We start from the raw sequence: 19,309 nt of genomic DNA on the forward strand, positions 1-19,309 counted from the left end.
TAGATCCCTGCCCAACAATGGCCTAAAGAGAGTAACCTTACTCCTTATAGTCCAAGGACCTTACATGTTCTGTTTAGAGGTGAATTGGCTCTGGCAGCCAAAACAGCCTAATACTCAATCTAAACATGAATCCATTCTCAGTTGTGATACAGTTCTAGAAACGTGAAGCTCTCTACTTTCATTTCACATCAACATTAACTTCACAAATGCAAAAATACACACTTACTGTACACTGTTTTTAACACAGTTGCAGCCGACAGTATTTTTCAGTGACACGTTTGTGGCGTCTGCTTTCCATTTACACAGGTGTTCGGAGACGCAGAGAGCTAATTAGCACAGGCAGTGCACTCAGTCTTCTGTCTGTTTTCGGTAAACAAGCGCTGTACCATGTAGGTATGTCCGTGTAGGAACCCTAACCGTATAAAATGTAACTTTTTTTAGCATAGAAATTTGAGTTATAGATTTGTCATCGCATTGAGCGCAAGTTTAAAAAGTGGTAGATCTGTTCTATGTGTGCTATTTCTATGCTTCCCGTTCTTAAGTTTCGTTTTTGCATCTTTTACTTTCGGTTTTGAACACCAACTTCAAACAGCTGAATATACAATATTTTTGGTTATTGAAAAGATATTTCAAAGCGGTTTAGATGGTACAATGATTCTCTATCCTCGAGTGCTTTAATGTTCAGACCGAGCGGCGCGGCTCTTAACAAAACTCCCCCTACAGAAGATGCCTTCCTCCAATTACATATGTGTAATGTAATGAAACGGAGAGTCATGAACAAGAGCTAGCTAGATCCTAGCAGCTGTACTAATGATATGTGTATTGTAATGAAATGGAGAGTCATGAACAAGAGCTAGCTAGATCCTAGCAGCTGTACTAATGAGACGTGTCTCTCAGGGGGGTCATAGGGTGCTCTGTCATCTATACTGAGAATAACAAGGTTGTGATGTCTGCCATCTACAGTCCTACACATATATTCCTGTGTGTGGCCTATAGACCTGTATATTATGATGAACCTTCTGTAGCAAGCTGGACTTGAGGAGGTGATGCCCTTGGTCAAAGGGGGGGGAACACTACTACTTCCTGTGCCATCAAGGTTCAGACCTCATGGATCATGGCAGCTATACATAGTTTTTTAAGCATTTCAATATAATATAGTGGTGAATTCATTGTTTTTGTTAATAACTTGCATTGAAGACTCACCTTGAAGACCTCTGAAAAGAACCCTGACCCGATCTTCTCACATACGAAGTCATCGATGCGCGCCAGGCTGGAAACGGCGCTCCGCAGTGCCCGGTACGACGAGGGCCTGATCCGATTGGGCGCGTGAATACCGTGCAGCAGGGGCTCGGCAGCAACCTCCGCGTCGCTACTTTCTTCGTGCTCCATCACAGCGGCGCTTTCAGAGAGAGACACGTGCACGTTTAAACCGCAGTCCGGCATCCACGCGCGGTTCCCATCGCCTCGGAATGACAAATGTCCTCCCTCGTGCGAGGGGTTAATTGGTTGTTGAAACCCGGGTAGAGACCCCGTGTCGGCTGTTAAGGTCCTGATAAATCAATCGGGAAAATGAATAGGCGTTCCCTTCTCATCACTAGATCAGCATCACCTCTTGTCTCCCTCTATTTCTACTCAATCAGTCCTCATGCGGAATCCAGCGTTCGGTGCGTGAGGAGGCTTGGTTCACTGCGTCATCCCGTTAACGGGTGATACAGGCACTGAGCGGTACCGTCCTCGCTGCTGACGGTGGAGGAGGTGCATGCAGCCGGTTCCTTCTCCCATAGCCAGCCTATCACAATGTCTCAGTCGATGCAGGCTCGTCCTGGCGGCGATGGAACCTATTGCTGCATGCAGAAAGACCACAGCTGTCACTGTCAGGGAGAGAAGGAAGTCGTTTATGAACAGCCTATTCGTTATAGTTTATAGTTCATGCAGGTCAAAGAGAAAACCTTCAACTATAGTCAGCCATTCCCCCTCTTGTTAATGTTTCTAATCTTTCAGCACCACCTCATTGCACTCGTTTATTCTGAATCTGATCGGCTACAATGAATCAACACTAGCTACATTGTAGCCCTATCATTAATCCCGATCCCACCGGGTGTTTATAGGATCCAATGTTGATGTCGCTGTAGCAGACGGCCGCTACTAAAGCACCTTGTGTGGCGATAAGCCATGCCCTCAGTTACTCGCTCCTCTCCGCTTGACAAATAGAGCTGGTGAATTAAGCTGACTGACATAAACAGCGAAAATAGAAATTGCTGCAAGACAGATCATCAAAACAACACGAGCTTGGTTGTACTTTCCATCAGACACTGTAGTGTTAATAATGGAAGAGCTCGCTCAGAATACAACCGTAAATTCATTACCGGGGGATTTCTGCCTGGACGATTGCTATAATGGCCGAATAAGCCGGATATCCAACGGTTTACCTTTTTTAGCAAAGCAGTATCGGATGATGTAGGAATTGTGTTGGCTTCTCGGTCAAAACAGTCACAATAAAATAATCGATCGTTACAATAACTGCAGATGGTCTATCGACGGTAAATCTACCGTGGATTTAGAGCCGTTTCTTGGTCTGATTCCCGGTGCCGTCGATCTCTCCACCATAATAATAATGTTCTCTTGAAGCGCTTCTGAACGAGCTCTCTGATTGGACGAGACAGGAGGCGGGGCCTGAGAGAAAATAACGTGAAGCGGAAGTGTCACTGCAATGACACTTTTTTTCTTTCTAATATTGTATTATTCTGTTACACTGTGCCGCTGATGCTTTTACTGTACACGCTGGAACTTGAAGCAATGGTGCCCCTCGCTGAAAACCCTGATGATGAGCTCAAACTACTGCAGATATTCAAACATATGGTCAGGTTAAAGAATATGGAAATAAATATGTTTCTAAGCAAATTCATACTCTTTTGACATTAAAGCAAGTAGCAGAATTGGCAAGCTCATTTGAATAAACATATTTTATTGCATATTTAACTGTTGTGATGTCAGTGGACATTATCCATTCAAAACAATGCTCTTTTGTACCGGCTGCATTTTTCCTTATCTTGGCACATAAAAACCTTAGGCCACAGGACAAAACAAAAGCACCATAGCTTCCACCAGGATGCAAAACATTATCTCACTGATCATGACAAATTCCCCCGACCATCCACATCAGTTTGTAATGAGCACATGAAAGTCTGACAGCTCAAAGTGAAAGATAATTCTAATGCCCCGTTCATAACTGGGAACTCATGACGTCAGAAAGTCGGTGCTCTAGAATGATTTTACCCAGTCGGAGCTCGTTTGTTTCCTGAACCCGGCTGGTTTGAACAGACTGAGGTCGGAAGTCGGAGAATTCCGAGTTCCCAGTTGTTTTGAAGGCGGCATAATTCCACGGCCCTGAGTGATGACAGATTCTTATTACGGGACTGGTGTGTGCGTGGTGAATGAGGACATCATTGCGTGATTTCATTCTGAAGCGCAACACTCCAATCTGTGATGATTCAGTCACAGGAACCAACGTTTTTCCTAGCCACCGTGCTTCTACATCTGCATTGCTTTCTGTTTGGGGTTTTAGGCTGTGTTTCTGTATAGCACTTTGTGACATCGGCTGATGTAAAAAGGGCTTTATAAATACCTTTGATTGAGAATACAAACAAAAACTGAATCGACTAGCTCAGGTTCTCCATTTCTCTTTCATTCATAGATCTGAACAGCACACAACCTTTGCAATGACAACCGGACATTCTATGCTATTGATAAATTGTAATTGGAGCATATACGCCCCCCGGTGGTCAAATTGAAGAAGACATTGTCAGAAGACATTGGCCTACATTCCTGAGATTGTGGGTGGGTTTCCGGGATACAGATTAAGGCCACTCTTGGATTTACAAGCATGCTCAATGGCTTAATCTGTGTCTGGGAAACCAGCCTGAAGTGTACCATTGCTGCTAGGGGGAAATATAATGGTCAGTTTCACAGAGAAAATGTCAAAAACACACTTAGGAAATACAATGTTGTCCTCAGTATAATGTACATTTTATTATAATATTTGTTCTGGCATAATTGTAGTAGGACAGTAACAATTAACATTTAATATGAAACATTATCACAAAGATATCCTTTCAAATGATCATAATATGCACATGTCTTTATACAGTAGATTACGTTAACCTTTTAACTTGTTGAAAAAGTGCCAGTCATTTAAGAGACGTGGTATATCACATCACCCATCAACACCCGTCATTTTAACATGGACTACACCATAACACATTACATTCTCATAATACATTCTCTCGCCAATAAGGTTCCAACGTCTCTTTAGTTGTGGACAAATAGTGTACAGAGAGAAAACCTTATTGGACATTACACACAAAAAAAACCCTGACGCAACATATAGCTGTCGGACAGTCACAATCTGCATCCCAAATGGCACCCTATTCCCGATAGAGTGCACTACTTTTGACCAGGACCCATAGTAGTGCAATATGTAAGTAGTGCACTATGTGGGGAATAGGGCTCTGGTCAAAAGTAGTGCACTATGAAGGGAATAGGGCTCTGGTCAAAAGTAGAGCACTATGAAGGGTATAGGGCTCTGGTCAAATATAGGGCACTATGAAGGGAATAGGGCTCTGGTCAAATATAGGGCACTATGAAGGGAATAGGGCTCTGGTCAAATATAGGGCACTATGTAGGGAATAGGGTTCTGGTCAAATATAGGGCACTATGAAGGGAATAGGGCTCTGGTCAAATATAGGGCACTATGTAGGGAATAGGGTTCTGGTCAAATGTAGGGCACTATGTAGGGAGTCATTTGGGACATAAGCCAGGAACACACAACTACTGGACACACAAAGGCTCTTTGGACAAGCACAGGGCACTTTGTGACGAAGACGCAACAGACATACTGTGGTGGACGAGAGACTCAATAACCTGGCGAGAGTCTGTTGTTAAAGAACGAATGAGAAGGCTGGACGACTGACAGGACGGCATGTGCAAAGAGACCGTGTGAGTGTGTCTGCCTTTGTGTCAGTGCATACATTCCTCTGTCTTCTAGGACTTTCATTCATCTCAGAGTAAACGTCTCTGTATATTCACGATGTGGTCGTTGACGTCCCGCGTGAGGTATCTAGCTGGGTGGTGGCAGTGGCCATGCTCCCCGGGTCTCTCCAACCTCCGAAGGTCTTCTCCAGGAACACAGCGGTGGCCAGGGAGAGACGGTCCTGCTGCTTCCCCACTACCAGCTGCAGTCCCAAGGGTAAACCCTCCGCGCTCAGCCCCAACGGACACTGGGTCACCGGAAGACCCAGAATGTTAAAGATACCTGAGGGATGAGAGAAGGGTACCGTGTCAGAGCTGAGAAAAATGTTGACACCCAAAAAAGTTTAAGAACTGTACTTCAGGCGATGGCTGTCATTTAGGGTTAGATAATGTCCTGACCAGGTAAAGCTCATACGAGGCTCTGCAAACTACTTCCTACCTTCCCCCACTGACACCAAGCTAGCTAAAGCACCACTGACACCAAGCTAGCTAAAGCACCACTGACACCAAGCTAGCTAAAGCACCACTGACACCAAGCTAGCTAAAGCACCACTGACACCAAGCTAGCTAAAGCACCACTGACACCAAGCTAGCTAAAGCACCACTGACACCAAGCTAGCTAAAGCACCACTGACACCAAGCTAGCTAAAGCACCACTGACACCAAGCTAGCTAAAGCACCACTGACACCAAGCTAGCTAAAGCACCACGGACACCAAGCTAGCTAAAGCACCACTGACACCAAGCTAGCTAAAGCAACACTGACACCAAGCTAGCTAAAGCACCACTGACACCAAGCTAGCTAAAGCACCACTGACACCAAGCTAGCTAAAGCACCACTGACACCAAGCTAGCTAAAGCACCACTGACACCAAGCTAGCTAAAGCACCACTGACCAGTGTAGGAGAAGTTGAAGGGGGTGAAGAGGGGATGGTGGTGTTTGGGGGCGAGGTGAGGGTGAGAGGGGTAGAGAAGCACCCCGTCTGTCCCCAACAGTTCCTCCAGGTCCTTCTGGAGAGATTCCTTCTGCTGCAGGATGAACTGGGTGGGCTGGGCCCTCTGGAACATCTCTACCAGGACCAGACCTGAGGGGAGCTCTGGTTACGTCATTTACAGCAATGTGCCCCACATTCAAGACCACCGAGTTAAATGAAAGACAATATAACATTATACCCAGTTACAGACAACATGACATGGTTGATAAGGGAGAGGAGGACGAGGAGAGAAAAGGAGGGAGGAACAGAGAAGTAGGGGAGGACTACATTTCCTTAAACCATCACACAACCATCACATAACCATCACACACCTAGAGCAGCCACGGTGTGCTTAGAGAGTCCCACAGTCCACTTAGCAATCTCCCATAGAGGCCACACCTTCTTCCCATGGTCAGACATCAGCTCTGCAAACGATGTGGGCTGCTGTTGGACGAACAGGCATATAGACCATTAAGGCAATACTATACATTCAAGCACTCACAATGCACTCTGAGACAAGCAAAAACTCAAATAGATACACACCTTTCCATCCTTCCCCGGGGCTCCCATCATTGCACTCCAGATCTGGAAAGAGTATTTGAGCTGAGGAATCTTCAGCTGCTGAACTTTGACCCCCAGGTCTGCCTCCAGACGCTGAACCACCTGGGGAAGACATGGTGACTATGAATTCTCTAATGTTCTCTCCCGCTCTTTATTTCCATCTTCTAATCTTCCTGTTTCTACCCTCTCCTTTATCTCTTATCTCCTACTCTCTCTCTACCTCCCTTTCTCTCAATAATTGTCTCTCTGCTCCTCCAACTCACCCTCCTCTGAGCCAGGACTATCTGTTTGTCTACAGGAGATACCAGAGGAACTCTCCTGTCTCCCTCCCCTCCTCCCTCTCTCCCCCTCCTCTGAGCCAGGACTAGCTGCTGGCCGACAGGAGACACCAGAGGAACTCTCCTGTCTCCCTCCCCTCCTCCCTCCTCTGAGCCAGGACTAGCTGCTGGTCGACAGGAGACACCAGAGGAACTCTCCTGTCTCCCTCCCCTGAGCCAGGACTATCTGTTTGTCTACAGGAGATACCAGAGGAACTCTCCTGTTTCCATCCCCTCCTCCCTCTCTCACCCTCCTCTGAGCCAGGACTAGCTGCTGGTCGACAGGAGACACCAGAGGAACTCTCCTGTCTCCCTCCCCTGAGCCAGGACTATCTGTTTGTCTACAGGAGATACCAGAGGAACTCTCCTGTTTCCATCCCCTCCTCCCTCTCTCACCCTCCTCTGAGCCAGGACTAGCTGCTGGTCGACAGGAGACACCAGAGGAGAGCCTCCATCGTGAGGAACAGAGAAGAACCGTAATCTCTTCAGGTCCACCTCAGACGACAGAGACAACCTACAGAGGGGGAGGGAGGGAGAGAGAGAGAATGAAGGGGAGACAGAAAGAGAGAAGACGTGGTCATATCTGGGTGTTATTAACGTGCAGTCATTGTTTATCTGTGCATGTTGTTGATGTCCCTCTGTACCTGTCAGCGTTGGCTCCTCCCATAACTCTGAGCATGGGCAGCAGGTCCTGGGCGTAGCGACACATTGGGCCTGTACACAGGAAACCAGGCTGCTGCCCCGAGGCCGGGGGGAACTGACCCACGTTAGACACTACACCTACAGACAGACAGACAGAGAGAGAGAGGGAGAGAGAACTGACCCACGTTAGATACTACACCTACAGACAGACAGAGAGAGAGACAGAGAGAGAGAGAGAAAACTGACCCACGTTAGATACTACACCTATACTGTAGAGAGAGGAGAACTGACCCACGTTAGATACTACACCTATACTGTAGAGAGAGGAGAACTGACCCACGTTAGATACTACACCTATACTGTAGAGAGAAGAGAACTGACCCACGTTAGATACTACACCTACAGAGAGAGGGAGGAGAACTGACCCACGTTATATACTACACCTATACTGTAGAAAGGGGAGAACTGACCCACGTTAGATACTACACCTATACTGTAGAGAGAGGAGAACTGACCCACGTTAGATACTACACCTATACTGTAGAAAGAGGAGAACTGACCCACGTTAGATACTACACCTACAGAGAGAGGGAGGAAAACTGACCCACGTTATATACTACACCTACACTGTAGAGAGAGGAGAACTGACCCACGTTAGATACTACACCTATACTGTAGAAAGAGGAGAACTGACCCACGTTAGATACTACACCTATACTGTAGAAAGGGAACTGACCCACGTTATATACTACACCTATACTGTAGAGAGAGGAGAACTGACCCACGTTAGATACTACACCTATACTGTAGAGAGAGGAGAACTGACCCACGTTAGATACTACACCTATACTGTAGAGAGAGGAGAACTGACCCACGTTAGATACTACACCTACAGAGAGAGGGAGGAGAACTGACCCACGTTATATACTACACCTACACTGTAGAGAGAGGAGAACTGACCCACGTTAGATACTACACCTATACTGTAGAAAGAGGAGAACTGACCCACGTTAGATACTACACCTATACTGTAGAAAGGGAACTGACCCACGTTATATACTACACCTATACTGTAGAAAGGGAACTGACCCACGTTATATACTACACCTATACTGTAGAGAGAGGAGAACTGACCCACGTTAGATACTACACCTATACTGTAGAAAGACAATTGTTTACACAGATTATTTCACTGTATCACAATTCCAGTGGGTCAGAAGTTTACATACATTAAGTTGACAGTGCCTTTAAACAGCTTGGAAAATTCCAGAAATGATGTCATGGCTTTAGAAGCTTCTAATAGGTACACCTCCAATGATGTCAATTAGCCTGTGGATGTACTTCAAGGCCTACCTTCAAACTCAGTGCCTCTTTGCTTGACATCATGGGAAAATCAAAAGAAATCAGCCAAGACCTCAGAAAAAAATGAGATCTCCACAAGTCTGGTTCATCTTTGGGAGCAATTTCCAAATGCCTGAAGGTACCACGTTCATCTGTACAAACAATAGTACACAAGTATAAACACCATGGGACCACGCAGCCAACATACCGCTCAGGAAGGAGACGCGTTCTGTCTCCTAGAAATAAACGTACTTTGGTGTGAAAAGTGCAAATCAATCCCAGAACAAGAGCAAAGGACCTTGTGAAGATGCTGGAGGAAATAGGTACAAAAGTATCTATATCCACAGTAAAACGAGTCCTATATCGACATAACCTGAACAGTCACCCAGCAAGGAAGAAGCCATTGCTCCAAATCCACCATAAAAAAAAGCCAGACTACGGTTTGCAACTACACATGGGGACAAAGATCGTACTTTTTGGAGAAATGACCTCTGGTCTGATGAAACAAAAATAGAACTGTTTGGCCATAATTACCATTGTTATGTTTGGAGGAAAAAGGGGGAGGCTTGCAAGCCGAAGAACACTATCCCAACCGTGAAGCATGGGAATGGCAGCATCATGTTGTGGGGGTACTTTGCTGTAGGAGGGACTGGTGCACACCACAAAATAGATGCCATCATGAGGCAGGAAAATTATGTGGATATATTGAAGCAACATCTCAAGACATCAGTCAGGAAGTTAAAGCTTGGTCGTAAATGGGTCTTCCAAATGGACAATGACCCCAAGCATACTTCCAAAGTTGTGGCAAAATGGCTTAAGGATAACAAAGTCAAGGTATTGGAGTGGCCATCACAAAGCCCTGACCTCAATCCTATAGAAAATGTATGGTCAGAACTGAAAAAGCGTGTGCGAGCAAAGAGGCCTACAAACCTGACTCAGTTACACCAGCTCTGTCAGGAGGAACGGGCCAAAATTCACCCAATTTATTTTGGGAAACTTGTGGAAGGCTACCCAAAACGTTTGACCCAAGTTAAACAATTTAAAGGTAATGCTACTAAATACTAATTGAGTGTATGTAAACTTCTGACCCACTGGGAATGTGATGAAAGAAATAAAAGCTGAAATAAATCATTCTCTCTACTATTATTCTGACATTTCACATTCTTAAAATAAAGTGGTGATCCTACCTGACCTAAGACAGGGAATTTTTACTAGGATTAAATGTCAGTATTTGTGAAAAACTGAGTTGAAATATATTTGGCTAAGGTGCATGTAAACTTCCGACTTCAACTGTAGATTCAATGGTTGTAAAGATGGGGAGAGGTCTGTCTGTAATAAAGAGATGCTCAGTTTTTTTTTTTTTTTTTTCACACTCCACAAAGCAAGACCTGCAGGCTCTAGTTTTGTCTTATCTTGATTATTGTCCAGTCATATGGTCAAGTGTTGCAAAGAAAGACCTAGTCAAGCTGTTGCTCATTGTAATCAGAGGACTAATATAAATACTACGTATGCCAGTCTCTCTTGGCCAAGAGTCGAGGAGAGCCTGACTGCATCACTTCTTATTTTATAAGAAACATTAGTGGTGAAAAGCACCAAATTGTTTACATAGTCAACTTACAGTGCATTCGGAAAGTATTCACACCCCTTAACCTTTTCCACATTTTGCTATGTTACAGCCTTATTCTAAAACAGATTAAATAGTTTGTTTCCCTTCAACAATCTACACACAATACCCCATAATGACAAAGCAAAAACAGGTTTTTAGAAATGTTTGCTAATGTATAAAAAATAAAAATATCTGATTTACATAAGTATTCAGACCCTTTACTCAATACTTTGTTGAAGCACCTTTGGCAGCAATTACAGACTTTGAGTCTTCTTGGGTATGAGTCTAAAAGCTTGGCACACCTGTATTTGGGGAGTTTCTCCCATTCTTCTCTGCAGATCCTCTCAGGTTCTGTCAGGTTGGATGGGGAGCGTCGCCGCACAGCTATTTTCAGGTCTCCGCAGAGATGTTCGATAGGGTTCAAGTCCGGACTCTGGCTCAGCCACTCAAGGACATTCAGAGACTTGTCCCATAGCCACTCTTGCGTTGTCTTGGCTGTGTACTTAGGGTCGTTGTCCTGTTTGAAGGTGAACCTTCGCCCCCGTTTGAGGTCCTGAGCGCTCTGGAGCAGGTTTTAATCTCTCTGTACTTTGCTCCGTTCATCTTTGCCTCAATCCTGACTAGTCTCCCAGTCCCTGCCGCTGAAAAACATCCCCACAGCATGACGCTGTCACCACCATGCTTCACTGTAGGGATGGTGTCAGGTTCCTCCAGATATGACTCTTGGCATGCAGGCCAAACAGTTCAATCTTTTTTTCTTCAGACCAGAGAATTATGTTTCTCATGGTCTGATAGTCCTTTAGGTTCTTTTTTGCAAACTCCAAGCGGGCTTTCATGTGCCTTTTACTGAGGAGTGGCTTCCGTCTGGCCACACTACCATAAAGGTCTGATTGGTGGAGTGCTGCAGAGATGGTTGTCCTTCTAGAATGTTCTCCCATCTCCACGGAGTGAACTCTAGAGCTCTGTCAAAGTGACCATAGGGTTCTTGGTCACATCCATGGACCAAGGCTTTTCTCCCCCAATTGCTCAGTTTGGCCAGACAGCCAGCTCCAGGAAGAGTCTTGGTGGTTTCAAACTTCTTCAATTTAAGAATGATGGAGGCCGCTGTGTTCTTGGGGACCTTCAATGCTGCAAAAAAATGTTGGTACCTTTCCCCTGATCTGTGCCTCCACACAATCCTGTCTCGGAGCTCTATGGACAATTCCTTCTACCTCATGGCTTGGTTTTTGCTAAGACATGCACTGTCAACTGTCTGACCTCATATAGACAGGTGTGTCCCTTTACAAATCATGTCCAATCAATTTAGTTTACTACAAGAGGACTCCAATCAAGTTGTAGAAACATCACAAGGATGATCAATGGAAACAGGATGCACCTGAGCTCAATTTTGAGTCTCATAGCAAAGGGTCCGAATACTTATGTAGTTTTTTAATACATTTGAAAACATTTCTAAAAATCCACTGTATACACACACTTACCCCATCAGTCATTTCACCAGGGGTCTTTTCACAGTCCCCAAATCCACAACAAACTCAAGAAAGCCTCCAGTATTATATAGATTATTCAATGGAACTCTGTAGAATGTGTGCCCTTTTTAAATGTATGTAGTTCTGTCCTTGAGCTGTTCTTGTCTATTAATGTTCTGTATTATGTCATGTTTCATGTTTTGTGTGGACCCCAGGAAGAGTAGCTGCTGCTTACGCAACAGCTAATAGCAAATACTAAAATACACACCTGCAATTAAACACAACCCCACGCACGACTAGAAGGAACTGGTCCCGTTACATCCTACAGAGACAGCAGATTGGTGCGAGTGTCTCACACACACAGGATGTGTGTCTCTACAACGTGGGATGGATACAAACCTCCATGCACACACCACTCACACACAGGTGTCAGGTGTTATGCCAGCAGCATACCACCCTGCATACCACTGCTGGCTTGCTTCTGAAGCTAAGCAGGGTTGGTCCTGGTCAGTCCCTGGATGGGAGACCAGATGCTGCTGGAAGTGGTGTTGGAGGGCCAGTAGGAGGCACTCTTTCCTCTGGTCTAAAAAATATCCCAATGCCCCAGGGCAGTGATTGGGGACACTGCCCTGTGTAGGGTGCCGTCTTTCGGATGGGACGTTAAACGGGTGTCCTGACTCTCTGAGGTCATTAAAGATCCCATGGCACTTATCGTAAGAGTAGGGGTGTTAACCCCGGTGTCCTGGCTAAATTCCCAATCTGGCCCTCAAACCATCATGGTCACCTAATAATCCCCAGTTTACAATTGGCTCATTCATCCCCCTCCTCTCCCCTGTAACTATTCCCCAGGTTGTTGCTGCAAATGAGAACGTGTTCTCAGTCAACTTACCTGGTAAAATAAAAAAATAAAAAAAATAAAAAAGACTGGACGCCCTCACCTGATGTTGGCTTGTGGCCGAAGATGCCGTTGAAGAATGCTGGGATGCGAATACTACCCCCAACATCTGAGCCAACCCCTATCACGGAACCACCGCCGCCCAAAATACTGCCCTCCCCTCCTGAGAGAGACAGACAGAGAGATAAAGGTCATACAAGATGGTAGAAACACTTGGAGTCACACTGACATACAACAATATATTGAAGGTTGACAGAAAAGGTATCATTCTATGATCTACTCCTACTCTATTCCTCCCTATTCCAAACATTCTGTTGCCATTCCATTGGATTCCATCCATTCTATTCCATTAGAGAATGACAGCGGTGTAACTAACCGGAGCTTCCCCCTGGTATTCTGTCCAGGTCGTATGGGTTGTTGGTGATTCCATACAGGTGGTTATGGGACTCAAGCCACATGCAGAGCTCACTACAGTTAGTCACCCCCAGAGGAATAGCCCCTGCCCTCTTCAGCAGAGCCACCGGGGGAGCGTCCGTTGCCGAAATCACCCCCCGCCGTGACACCAGCCCTGTGGAGTTAGGCATACCTGGGGAGAAGAGCGAGAGAGAGGGGCAGGAGAGGGAGAGGGATGGTAAATGGGGACAGTGAACAAGGCATTAGAACAAACAAGGCTTCTATTTCAACTGTAGTAGTTCAGTAGGTTTCCCATTTCAGCAGGTTGAGACCTTGAGAGTGAGGGAATGGCACAGAGACAGACTTTAACAACACACGTTGCATCAAGGACGACCAGTGGGGAAAGAACCCTGATAGCAGCACAGGCACAACTACAGGTCAGGGTATCGGCCATGTTGACCATATTATCCTCACTATAAGTAGCATTAGTAGCCTGTCCTGGACGCAAGACTCCATACTTTAACACCAAACGTTGCATCAAATATTGAAATACAACTGACAGCAGTACTGCTGCAGGTCAGGGACCCTAATTACCAGAGTACCAGGCTACGTAGAAATATAGTGACTCTGTTCTAATCATCATTACAAGGAGTAGCATCAGCAGCCTACCCTGGAGGGAGAAGGCCTCTTTGACAGTGAACGGGACACCCAGTAGAGGAAGCCTGTCCTCCAGAACATCCTCTCCTCCTGTCTCCTCCTCGATCAGCTTATCCACCTGGGCTGCCTCCTGCAGGGCCAAGGAAAACCTGAGAGAGATGGGTGGAGGGATGCAGGGAGAAAGAGAGAGAGAGGTGGTAGAAGGGACGGACAGAGAATAGGAGGTAAGAGATAAAGGGAGGACGGGAGTGTGGCTTGACTTGAAATGCACAGTGAAAGTAGGTGTCCTCTATCTCCTCCACACACACACTCTCTCTCTCTCTCACCTGTCCTTGACCATGGCATTGATGAGAGGGTTAATCTCTTGGATGCGGTCTATGTAGGTCTGTACCACCTCCACACTGGTTACCTGAGAGAACAGGGGCAATTATATCAATTACAGTCTGATTCATCAAGATATGCGCTGTGCCCCAAATGCCACCCTATTCCCTGTTAGTGCACTACCTTTGACCAGAAGTAGTGCATTACATAGGGAATAGGGTGCCATTTGGGATACAAATGGATCAATCCAAAAAAGAAATGAGAAGCACAACCGTTAATATTTGGGATGAATATGTCTATTCTCGTACGCTGTAAACACTGTAAAAAGTTATTCTGAGAGTACAATTGGCAGGATGTGTAGTGATATTTCCCAGATGTTCAAAGCACTGTAACATTACATAGCAGAGAGAGAACGGGAGTAGGGGAAAGAGTTCCTATTGTTTCTGTCTCTATCCCAAAATAGCACACTATTCCCTTTATAGTGCACTACTTTCAACCAGAACCCTTTGGGTCTTGGTCAAAAGAAGTGCACTATATAGGTCACCAGTTGCCATTTGGGATGTACCGTCCTCTGACTACAGTGACCTTTGTGCAGGTGAAGTAAAGTCCCCTCCGGTGGCTCTACGTGGCCCCCTGCCACTATTGTTTACGTTCTGGAAGTAAATCCCTCTCAACAGGGAGCCCGGCTCAACCACCAAAGCCACACAAATCTGTGTCCCAACTGGTACCTCATTATGTAGTGCACTGCTTTTGAACAGAGCCCTGTAAAGAATAGGGAACCAAACTACAGTATAAACTCTGGGATGTGACAGGATGTGTTTGAAAACACAACCATCTTGAATGTATTTTATATGAAATGCTAATTCAATAGGCTACTTTATTCAAGTAGGCCCAGAGTAATACAAGTGCTATTAGGTACGAAGTACAGTAAACTACTATGTCAGTAAACTACTGTCGTGTGAGTTATTACTAGCCTACATATCCCAGCATTCATCAGTGCAACCGAGTCACCTTGCAGAATCTTTCTCTTCCCTAAACAATCCCGAGCTGCGATGCATAATAAAACAAGCAACTGGCAGTTCTTCATTTATCCCGGTCATATCTATATGAATACACGTTATGTCACGATCTACCGGGTGGCATTTAACTACCTAACAACACTTTAATAAAGTTCACCTGCCTCTCTCCGTCGAATCATGCGGGCGAGCCGCATCGCGGGGACCTTCAACAGTGGGTTGGTGATTGGTGGGAGCCTCCTCACGGACCTGTCCGCTCCCCGCCGCTGAGAGAGCAGCTGGAAGACGGCAAACAGCATCCCGACCGCTCCCCGCAGCATCGAGGCCAGGAACCGTTCGAACCATGTCAGCGCCATTACTACCGATAGCGGAAGACTAGCTATTTCGACATGAGATTTCGGGTGCCAGAAATTGCCGTACTACTAAAAAAGATCCACTGCTAAGTCTCTATCCACTCTCCCAGAATGCAACGGGGGTGCTGTAATAAAATTAACCTCTGCCTCTGCTAGCTGCAGGTGTTATGTCAGACTCTCTGTTTCTTGTATGGAAGTTAGCCGGAACTTCCGTAGGGGACCCCATACAATCAGATATGTTAAATCACCATTACGGAAGAAAGACTGCAGTATAACTACAGTATGCAGAAAACATTTTTTTTACTGCAGTAATTTTGCAGTGTAACTGTAATTAGAGTGCAGTATAACTGCAGTTCAACAGCAGTACAATGCAGTTATTCTACAATTACTGCGTCCAAAATACCACAGTCGACTGCAGTTACTGCACTTTTCAAAACTGCTATCTTTTTGTTGTCAGGGCACAATCACAATGAAAACGGTCTTATCTGCTGAAACTGCACAGTGATACAATTACATTACATTGTTGTCATACAGTTTATTGTAGCTGCAACAGCTGTCATTGCAGTGTCGTTATTCCGTTTACCGCCACTAGATGGCAGCAAACATCTCAGTCCAACGCTTCAGCTTCCTCCATTCTGACCCGCAGAGACAGTACACACACACACAAAACACCGCACACACGCACCATTTAGGATTTTAGACTGGTTTTTAACACCTTTCATTTGAAGGCCTACCTGTAAAACATGCAGTAGGAAGGAATAGACTGCTCAAAATACAGTTATTCATTTGTGGAATTGTCTAAAGTAAAAAAACAACAACATTATATTATGCTTTGGTCTTGAGCTTTACTGATGAGTGAGCTGCCTGTAATGGTTATCAAGCACCAATAGCAATCTCTCATTAGCCTGCACATCTTGATTGATAGACAAACCATCCAATAGAGAGGCAGGAGGCGGGACCTCAGTTCCTGAAAGCCATTACAATGCGCTTGTCCTCCTATAGCTCCGCTCACCAGCCTCCACTGACAGAAAACTAACCATACAGATACAGAACAATGTGAATGTGATGAGCCGTGGAATATCTGTGCAGCTTCGCTCCTTCAATGGTTTCCACTCGTGTTGCTTTGGCTAACAATAACGTTAGAAACCAATAAATGAACACCTGTCCAGTGAAAATCTCACAAAGTTATTATTCTGTTAACTCCTACCCATTTAATGTTGTTGACTCATCCTTTACTCGAATTTGTGGCCTAAGCATAAATTGGAGAAAAAATATATCAAACAAAAAAAATATGTCTCCACCTCAAACTTGTATCTCAAACAGAGCGTTTAAAAAATGCTTGCTATTTCTTCATAAGGAATGATGTCATCTTCCTGAGGATGAGCTGGCCAATCAGCAGTCTACTCACATTAATATTTTTATGACCGATATATGCCCCATTCTGTTGTTGGGGTGACGCCTTTCCAACACAGAAAAGCACTTTAACATAATGTACTTATTTAGAATTTTTTAGAACATAAACTATTTCACTCATATTTTTATAAATTATAGGTAATAATTTATAGAAATCTGGAAACACTGGAGAGTTACCTGGCATGCTTTGTTTATTCAAATACCTTACTTTTCGCTCAAAAAGATAATTTGAGTGTCTTCACGGAAGTAGACAGTTTTTACCCAATAGCTACAGCCAATGCCTCAGGGACCGCTGCCGACAACAAATACTTAGAACTTTTGCTGTAGTAGCAAATATGAACAAGAAGGTAAAGTTTGAAAGAGGTGAGATGGAGGAGAGGATGGTGGATATCTACGTCAGTGCAGACACCCTGAGAGACAGTGAGACCAGCACCAAGAGAGAAGAGACAGCAGACACTGTTACAAATAATTGACCAACACAACATACCACAAGTCTCTCTTATTTGTCTACAGAGTCTGAGAGCTCAGGGAGGAGACCCTTCCTAGTTGCTGCAGTGTGTCTGTGGATGCTGTGTCTTCTCCTACTGGCTGGGATCATAGGCCTGTCTGTCTACTGTGAGTATAAGGCCCTCATTACATACACTAGACTTGATGCTGTGTGTTCTCCTACTGGCTGGGATCAAATGCCTGTCTGTCTACTGTGAGTATAAGGCCCTCATTACATTCACTAGACTTGATTCTGTGTGTTCTCCTACTGGCTGGGATCATAGGCCTGTCTGTAAACTGTGAGTATAAGGCCCTCATTACATTCACTAGACGTGATGCTGTGTGTTCTCCTACTGGCTGGGATCATAGGCCTGTCTGTCTACTGTGAGTATACGGCCCTCATTACATTCACTAGACTTGATGCTGTGTGTTCTCCTACTGGCTGGGATCATAGGCCTGTCTGTCTACTGTGAGTATACGGCCCTCATTACATTCACTAGACTTGATTCTGTGTGTTCTCCTACTGGCTGGGATCATAGGCCTGTCTGTCTACTGTGAGTATACGGCCCTCATTACATTCACTAGACTTGATGCTGTGTGTTCTCCTACTGGCTGGGATCAAATGCCTGTCTGTCTACTGTGAGTATAAGGCCCTCATTACATTCACTAGACTTGATTCTGTGTGTTCTCCTACTGGCTGGGATCATAGGCCTGTCTGTAAACTGTGAGTATAAGGCCCTCATTACATTCACTAGACGTGATGCTGTGTGTTCTCCTACTGGCTGGGATCATAGGCCTGTCTGTCTACTGTGAGTATACGGCCCTCATTACATTCACTAGACTTGATGCTGTGTGTTCTCCTACTGGCTGGGATCATAGGCCTGTCTGTCTACTGTGAGTATAAGGCCCTCATTACATACACTAGACTTGATGCTGTGTGTTCTCCTACTGGCTGGGATCAAATGCCTGTCTGTCTACTGTGAGTATAAGGCCCTCATTACATTCACTAGACTTGATTCTGTGTGTTCTCCTACTGGCTGGGATCATAGGCCTGTCTGTAAACTGTGAGTATAAGGCCCTCATTACATTCACTAGACGTGATGCTGTGTGTTCTCCTACTGGCTGGGATCATAGTTCTGTCTGTCTACTGTGAGTATACGGCCCTCATTACATTCACTAGACTTGATGCTGTGTGTTCTCCTACTGGCTGGGATCATAGGCCTGTCTGTCTACTGTGAGTATAAGGCCCTCATTACATACACTAGACTTGATGCTGTGTGTTCTCCTACTGGCTGGGATCAAATGCCTGTCTGTCTACTGTGAGTATAAGGCCCTCATTACATTCACTAGACTTGATTCTGTGTGTTCTCCTACTGGCTGGGATCATAGGCCTGTCTGTAAACTGTGAGTATAAGGCCCTCATTACATTCACTAGACGTGATGCTGTGTGTTCTCCTACTGGCTGGGATCATAGGCCTGTCTGTCTACTGTGAGTATACGGCCCTCATTACATTCACTAGACTTGATGCTGTGTGTTCTCCTACTGGCTGGGATCATAGGCCTGTCTGTCTACTGTGAGTATAAGGCCCTCATTACATACACTAGACTTGATGCTGTGTGTTCTCCTACTGGCTGGGATCAAATGCCTGTCTGTCTACTGTGAGTATAAGGCCCTCATTACATTCACTAGACTTGATGCTGTGTGTTCTCCCACTGGCTGGGATCATAGGCCTGTCTGTCTACTGTGAGTATACGGCCCTCATTACATTCACTAGACTTGATGCTGTGTGTTCTCCTACTGGCTGGGATCATAGGCCTGTCTGTCTACTGTGAGTATACGG

At 45.3% G+C, this 19,309-nt stretch overlaps 1 protein-coding gene across 1 annotated transcript; it reads right to left on the reverse strand.

The window, feature by feature from the left end:
* Window positions 1-4,004: 4,004 nt before the first annotated feature.
* On the reverse strand, window positions 4,005-15,716 carry LOC129855890 (fatty-acid amide hydrolase 2-A-like). Its single transcript, XM_055923987.1, has 11 exons — window positions 15,381-15,716; window positions 14,206-14,288; window positions 13,892-14,028; window positions 13,206-13,415; window positions 12,873-12,992; window positions 7,524-7,659; window positions 7,276-7,393; window positions 6,545-6,664; window positions 6,334-6,445; window positions 5,924-6,112; window positions 4,005-5,311 (listed from the first exon to the last, which is right to left on the reverse strand). The coding sequence occupies exons 1-11, from the start codon at window positions 15,570-15,572 to the stop codon at window positions 5,082-5,084; spliced, it is 1,647 nt and encodes a 548-aa protein (XP_055779962.1). The 5' UTR covers window positions 15,573-15,716; the 3' UTR covers window positions 4,005-5,081.
* Between the last annotated feature and the right edge of the window lie 3,593 nt (window positions 15,717-19,309).

The sequence above is a fragment of the Salvelinus fontinalis genome, chromosome 5 (genome assembly GCF_029448725.1).
Source record: "Salvelinus fontinalis isolate EN_2023a chromosome 5, ASM2944872v1, whole genome shotgun sequence".
Taxonomy (NCBI): domain Eukaryota; kingdom Metazoa; phylum Chordata; class Actinopteri; order Salmoniformes; family Salmonidae; genus Salvelinus; species Salvelinus fontinalis.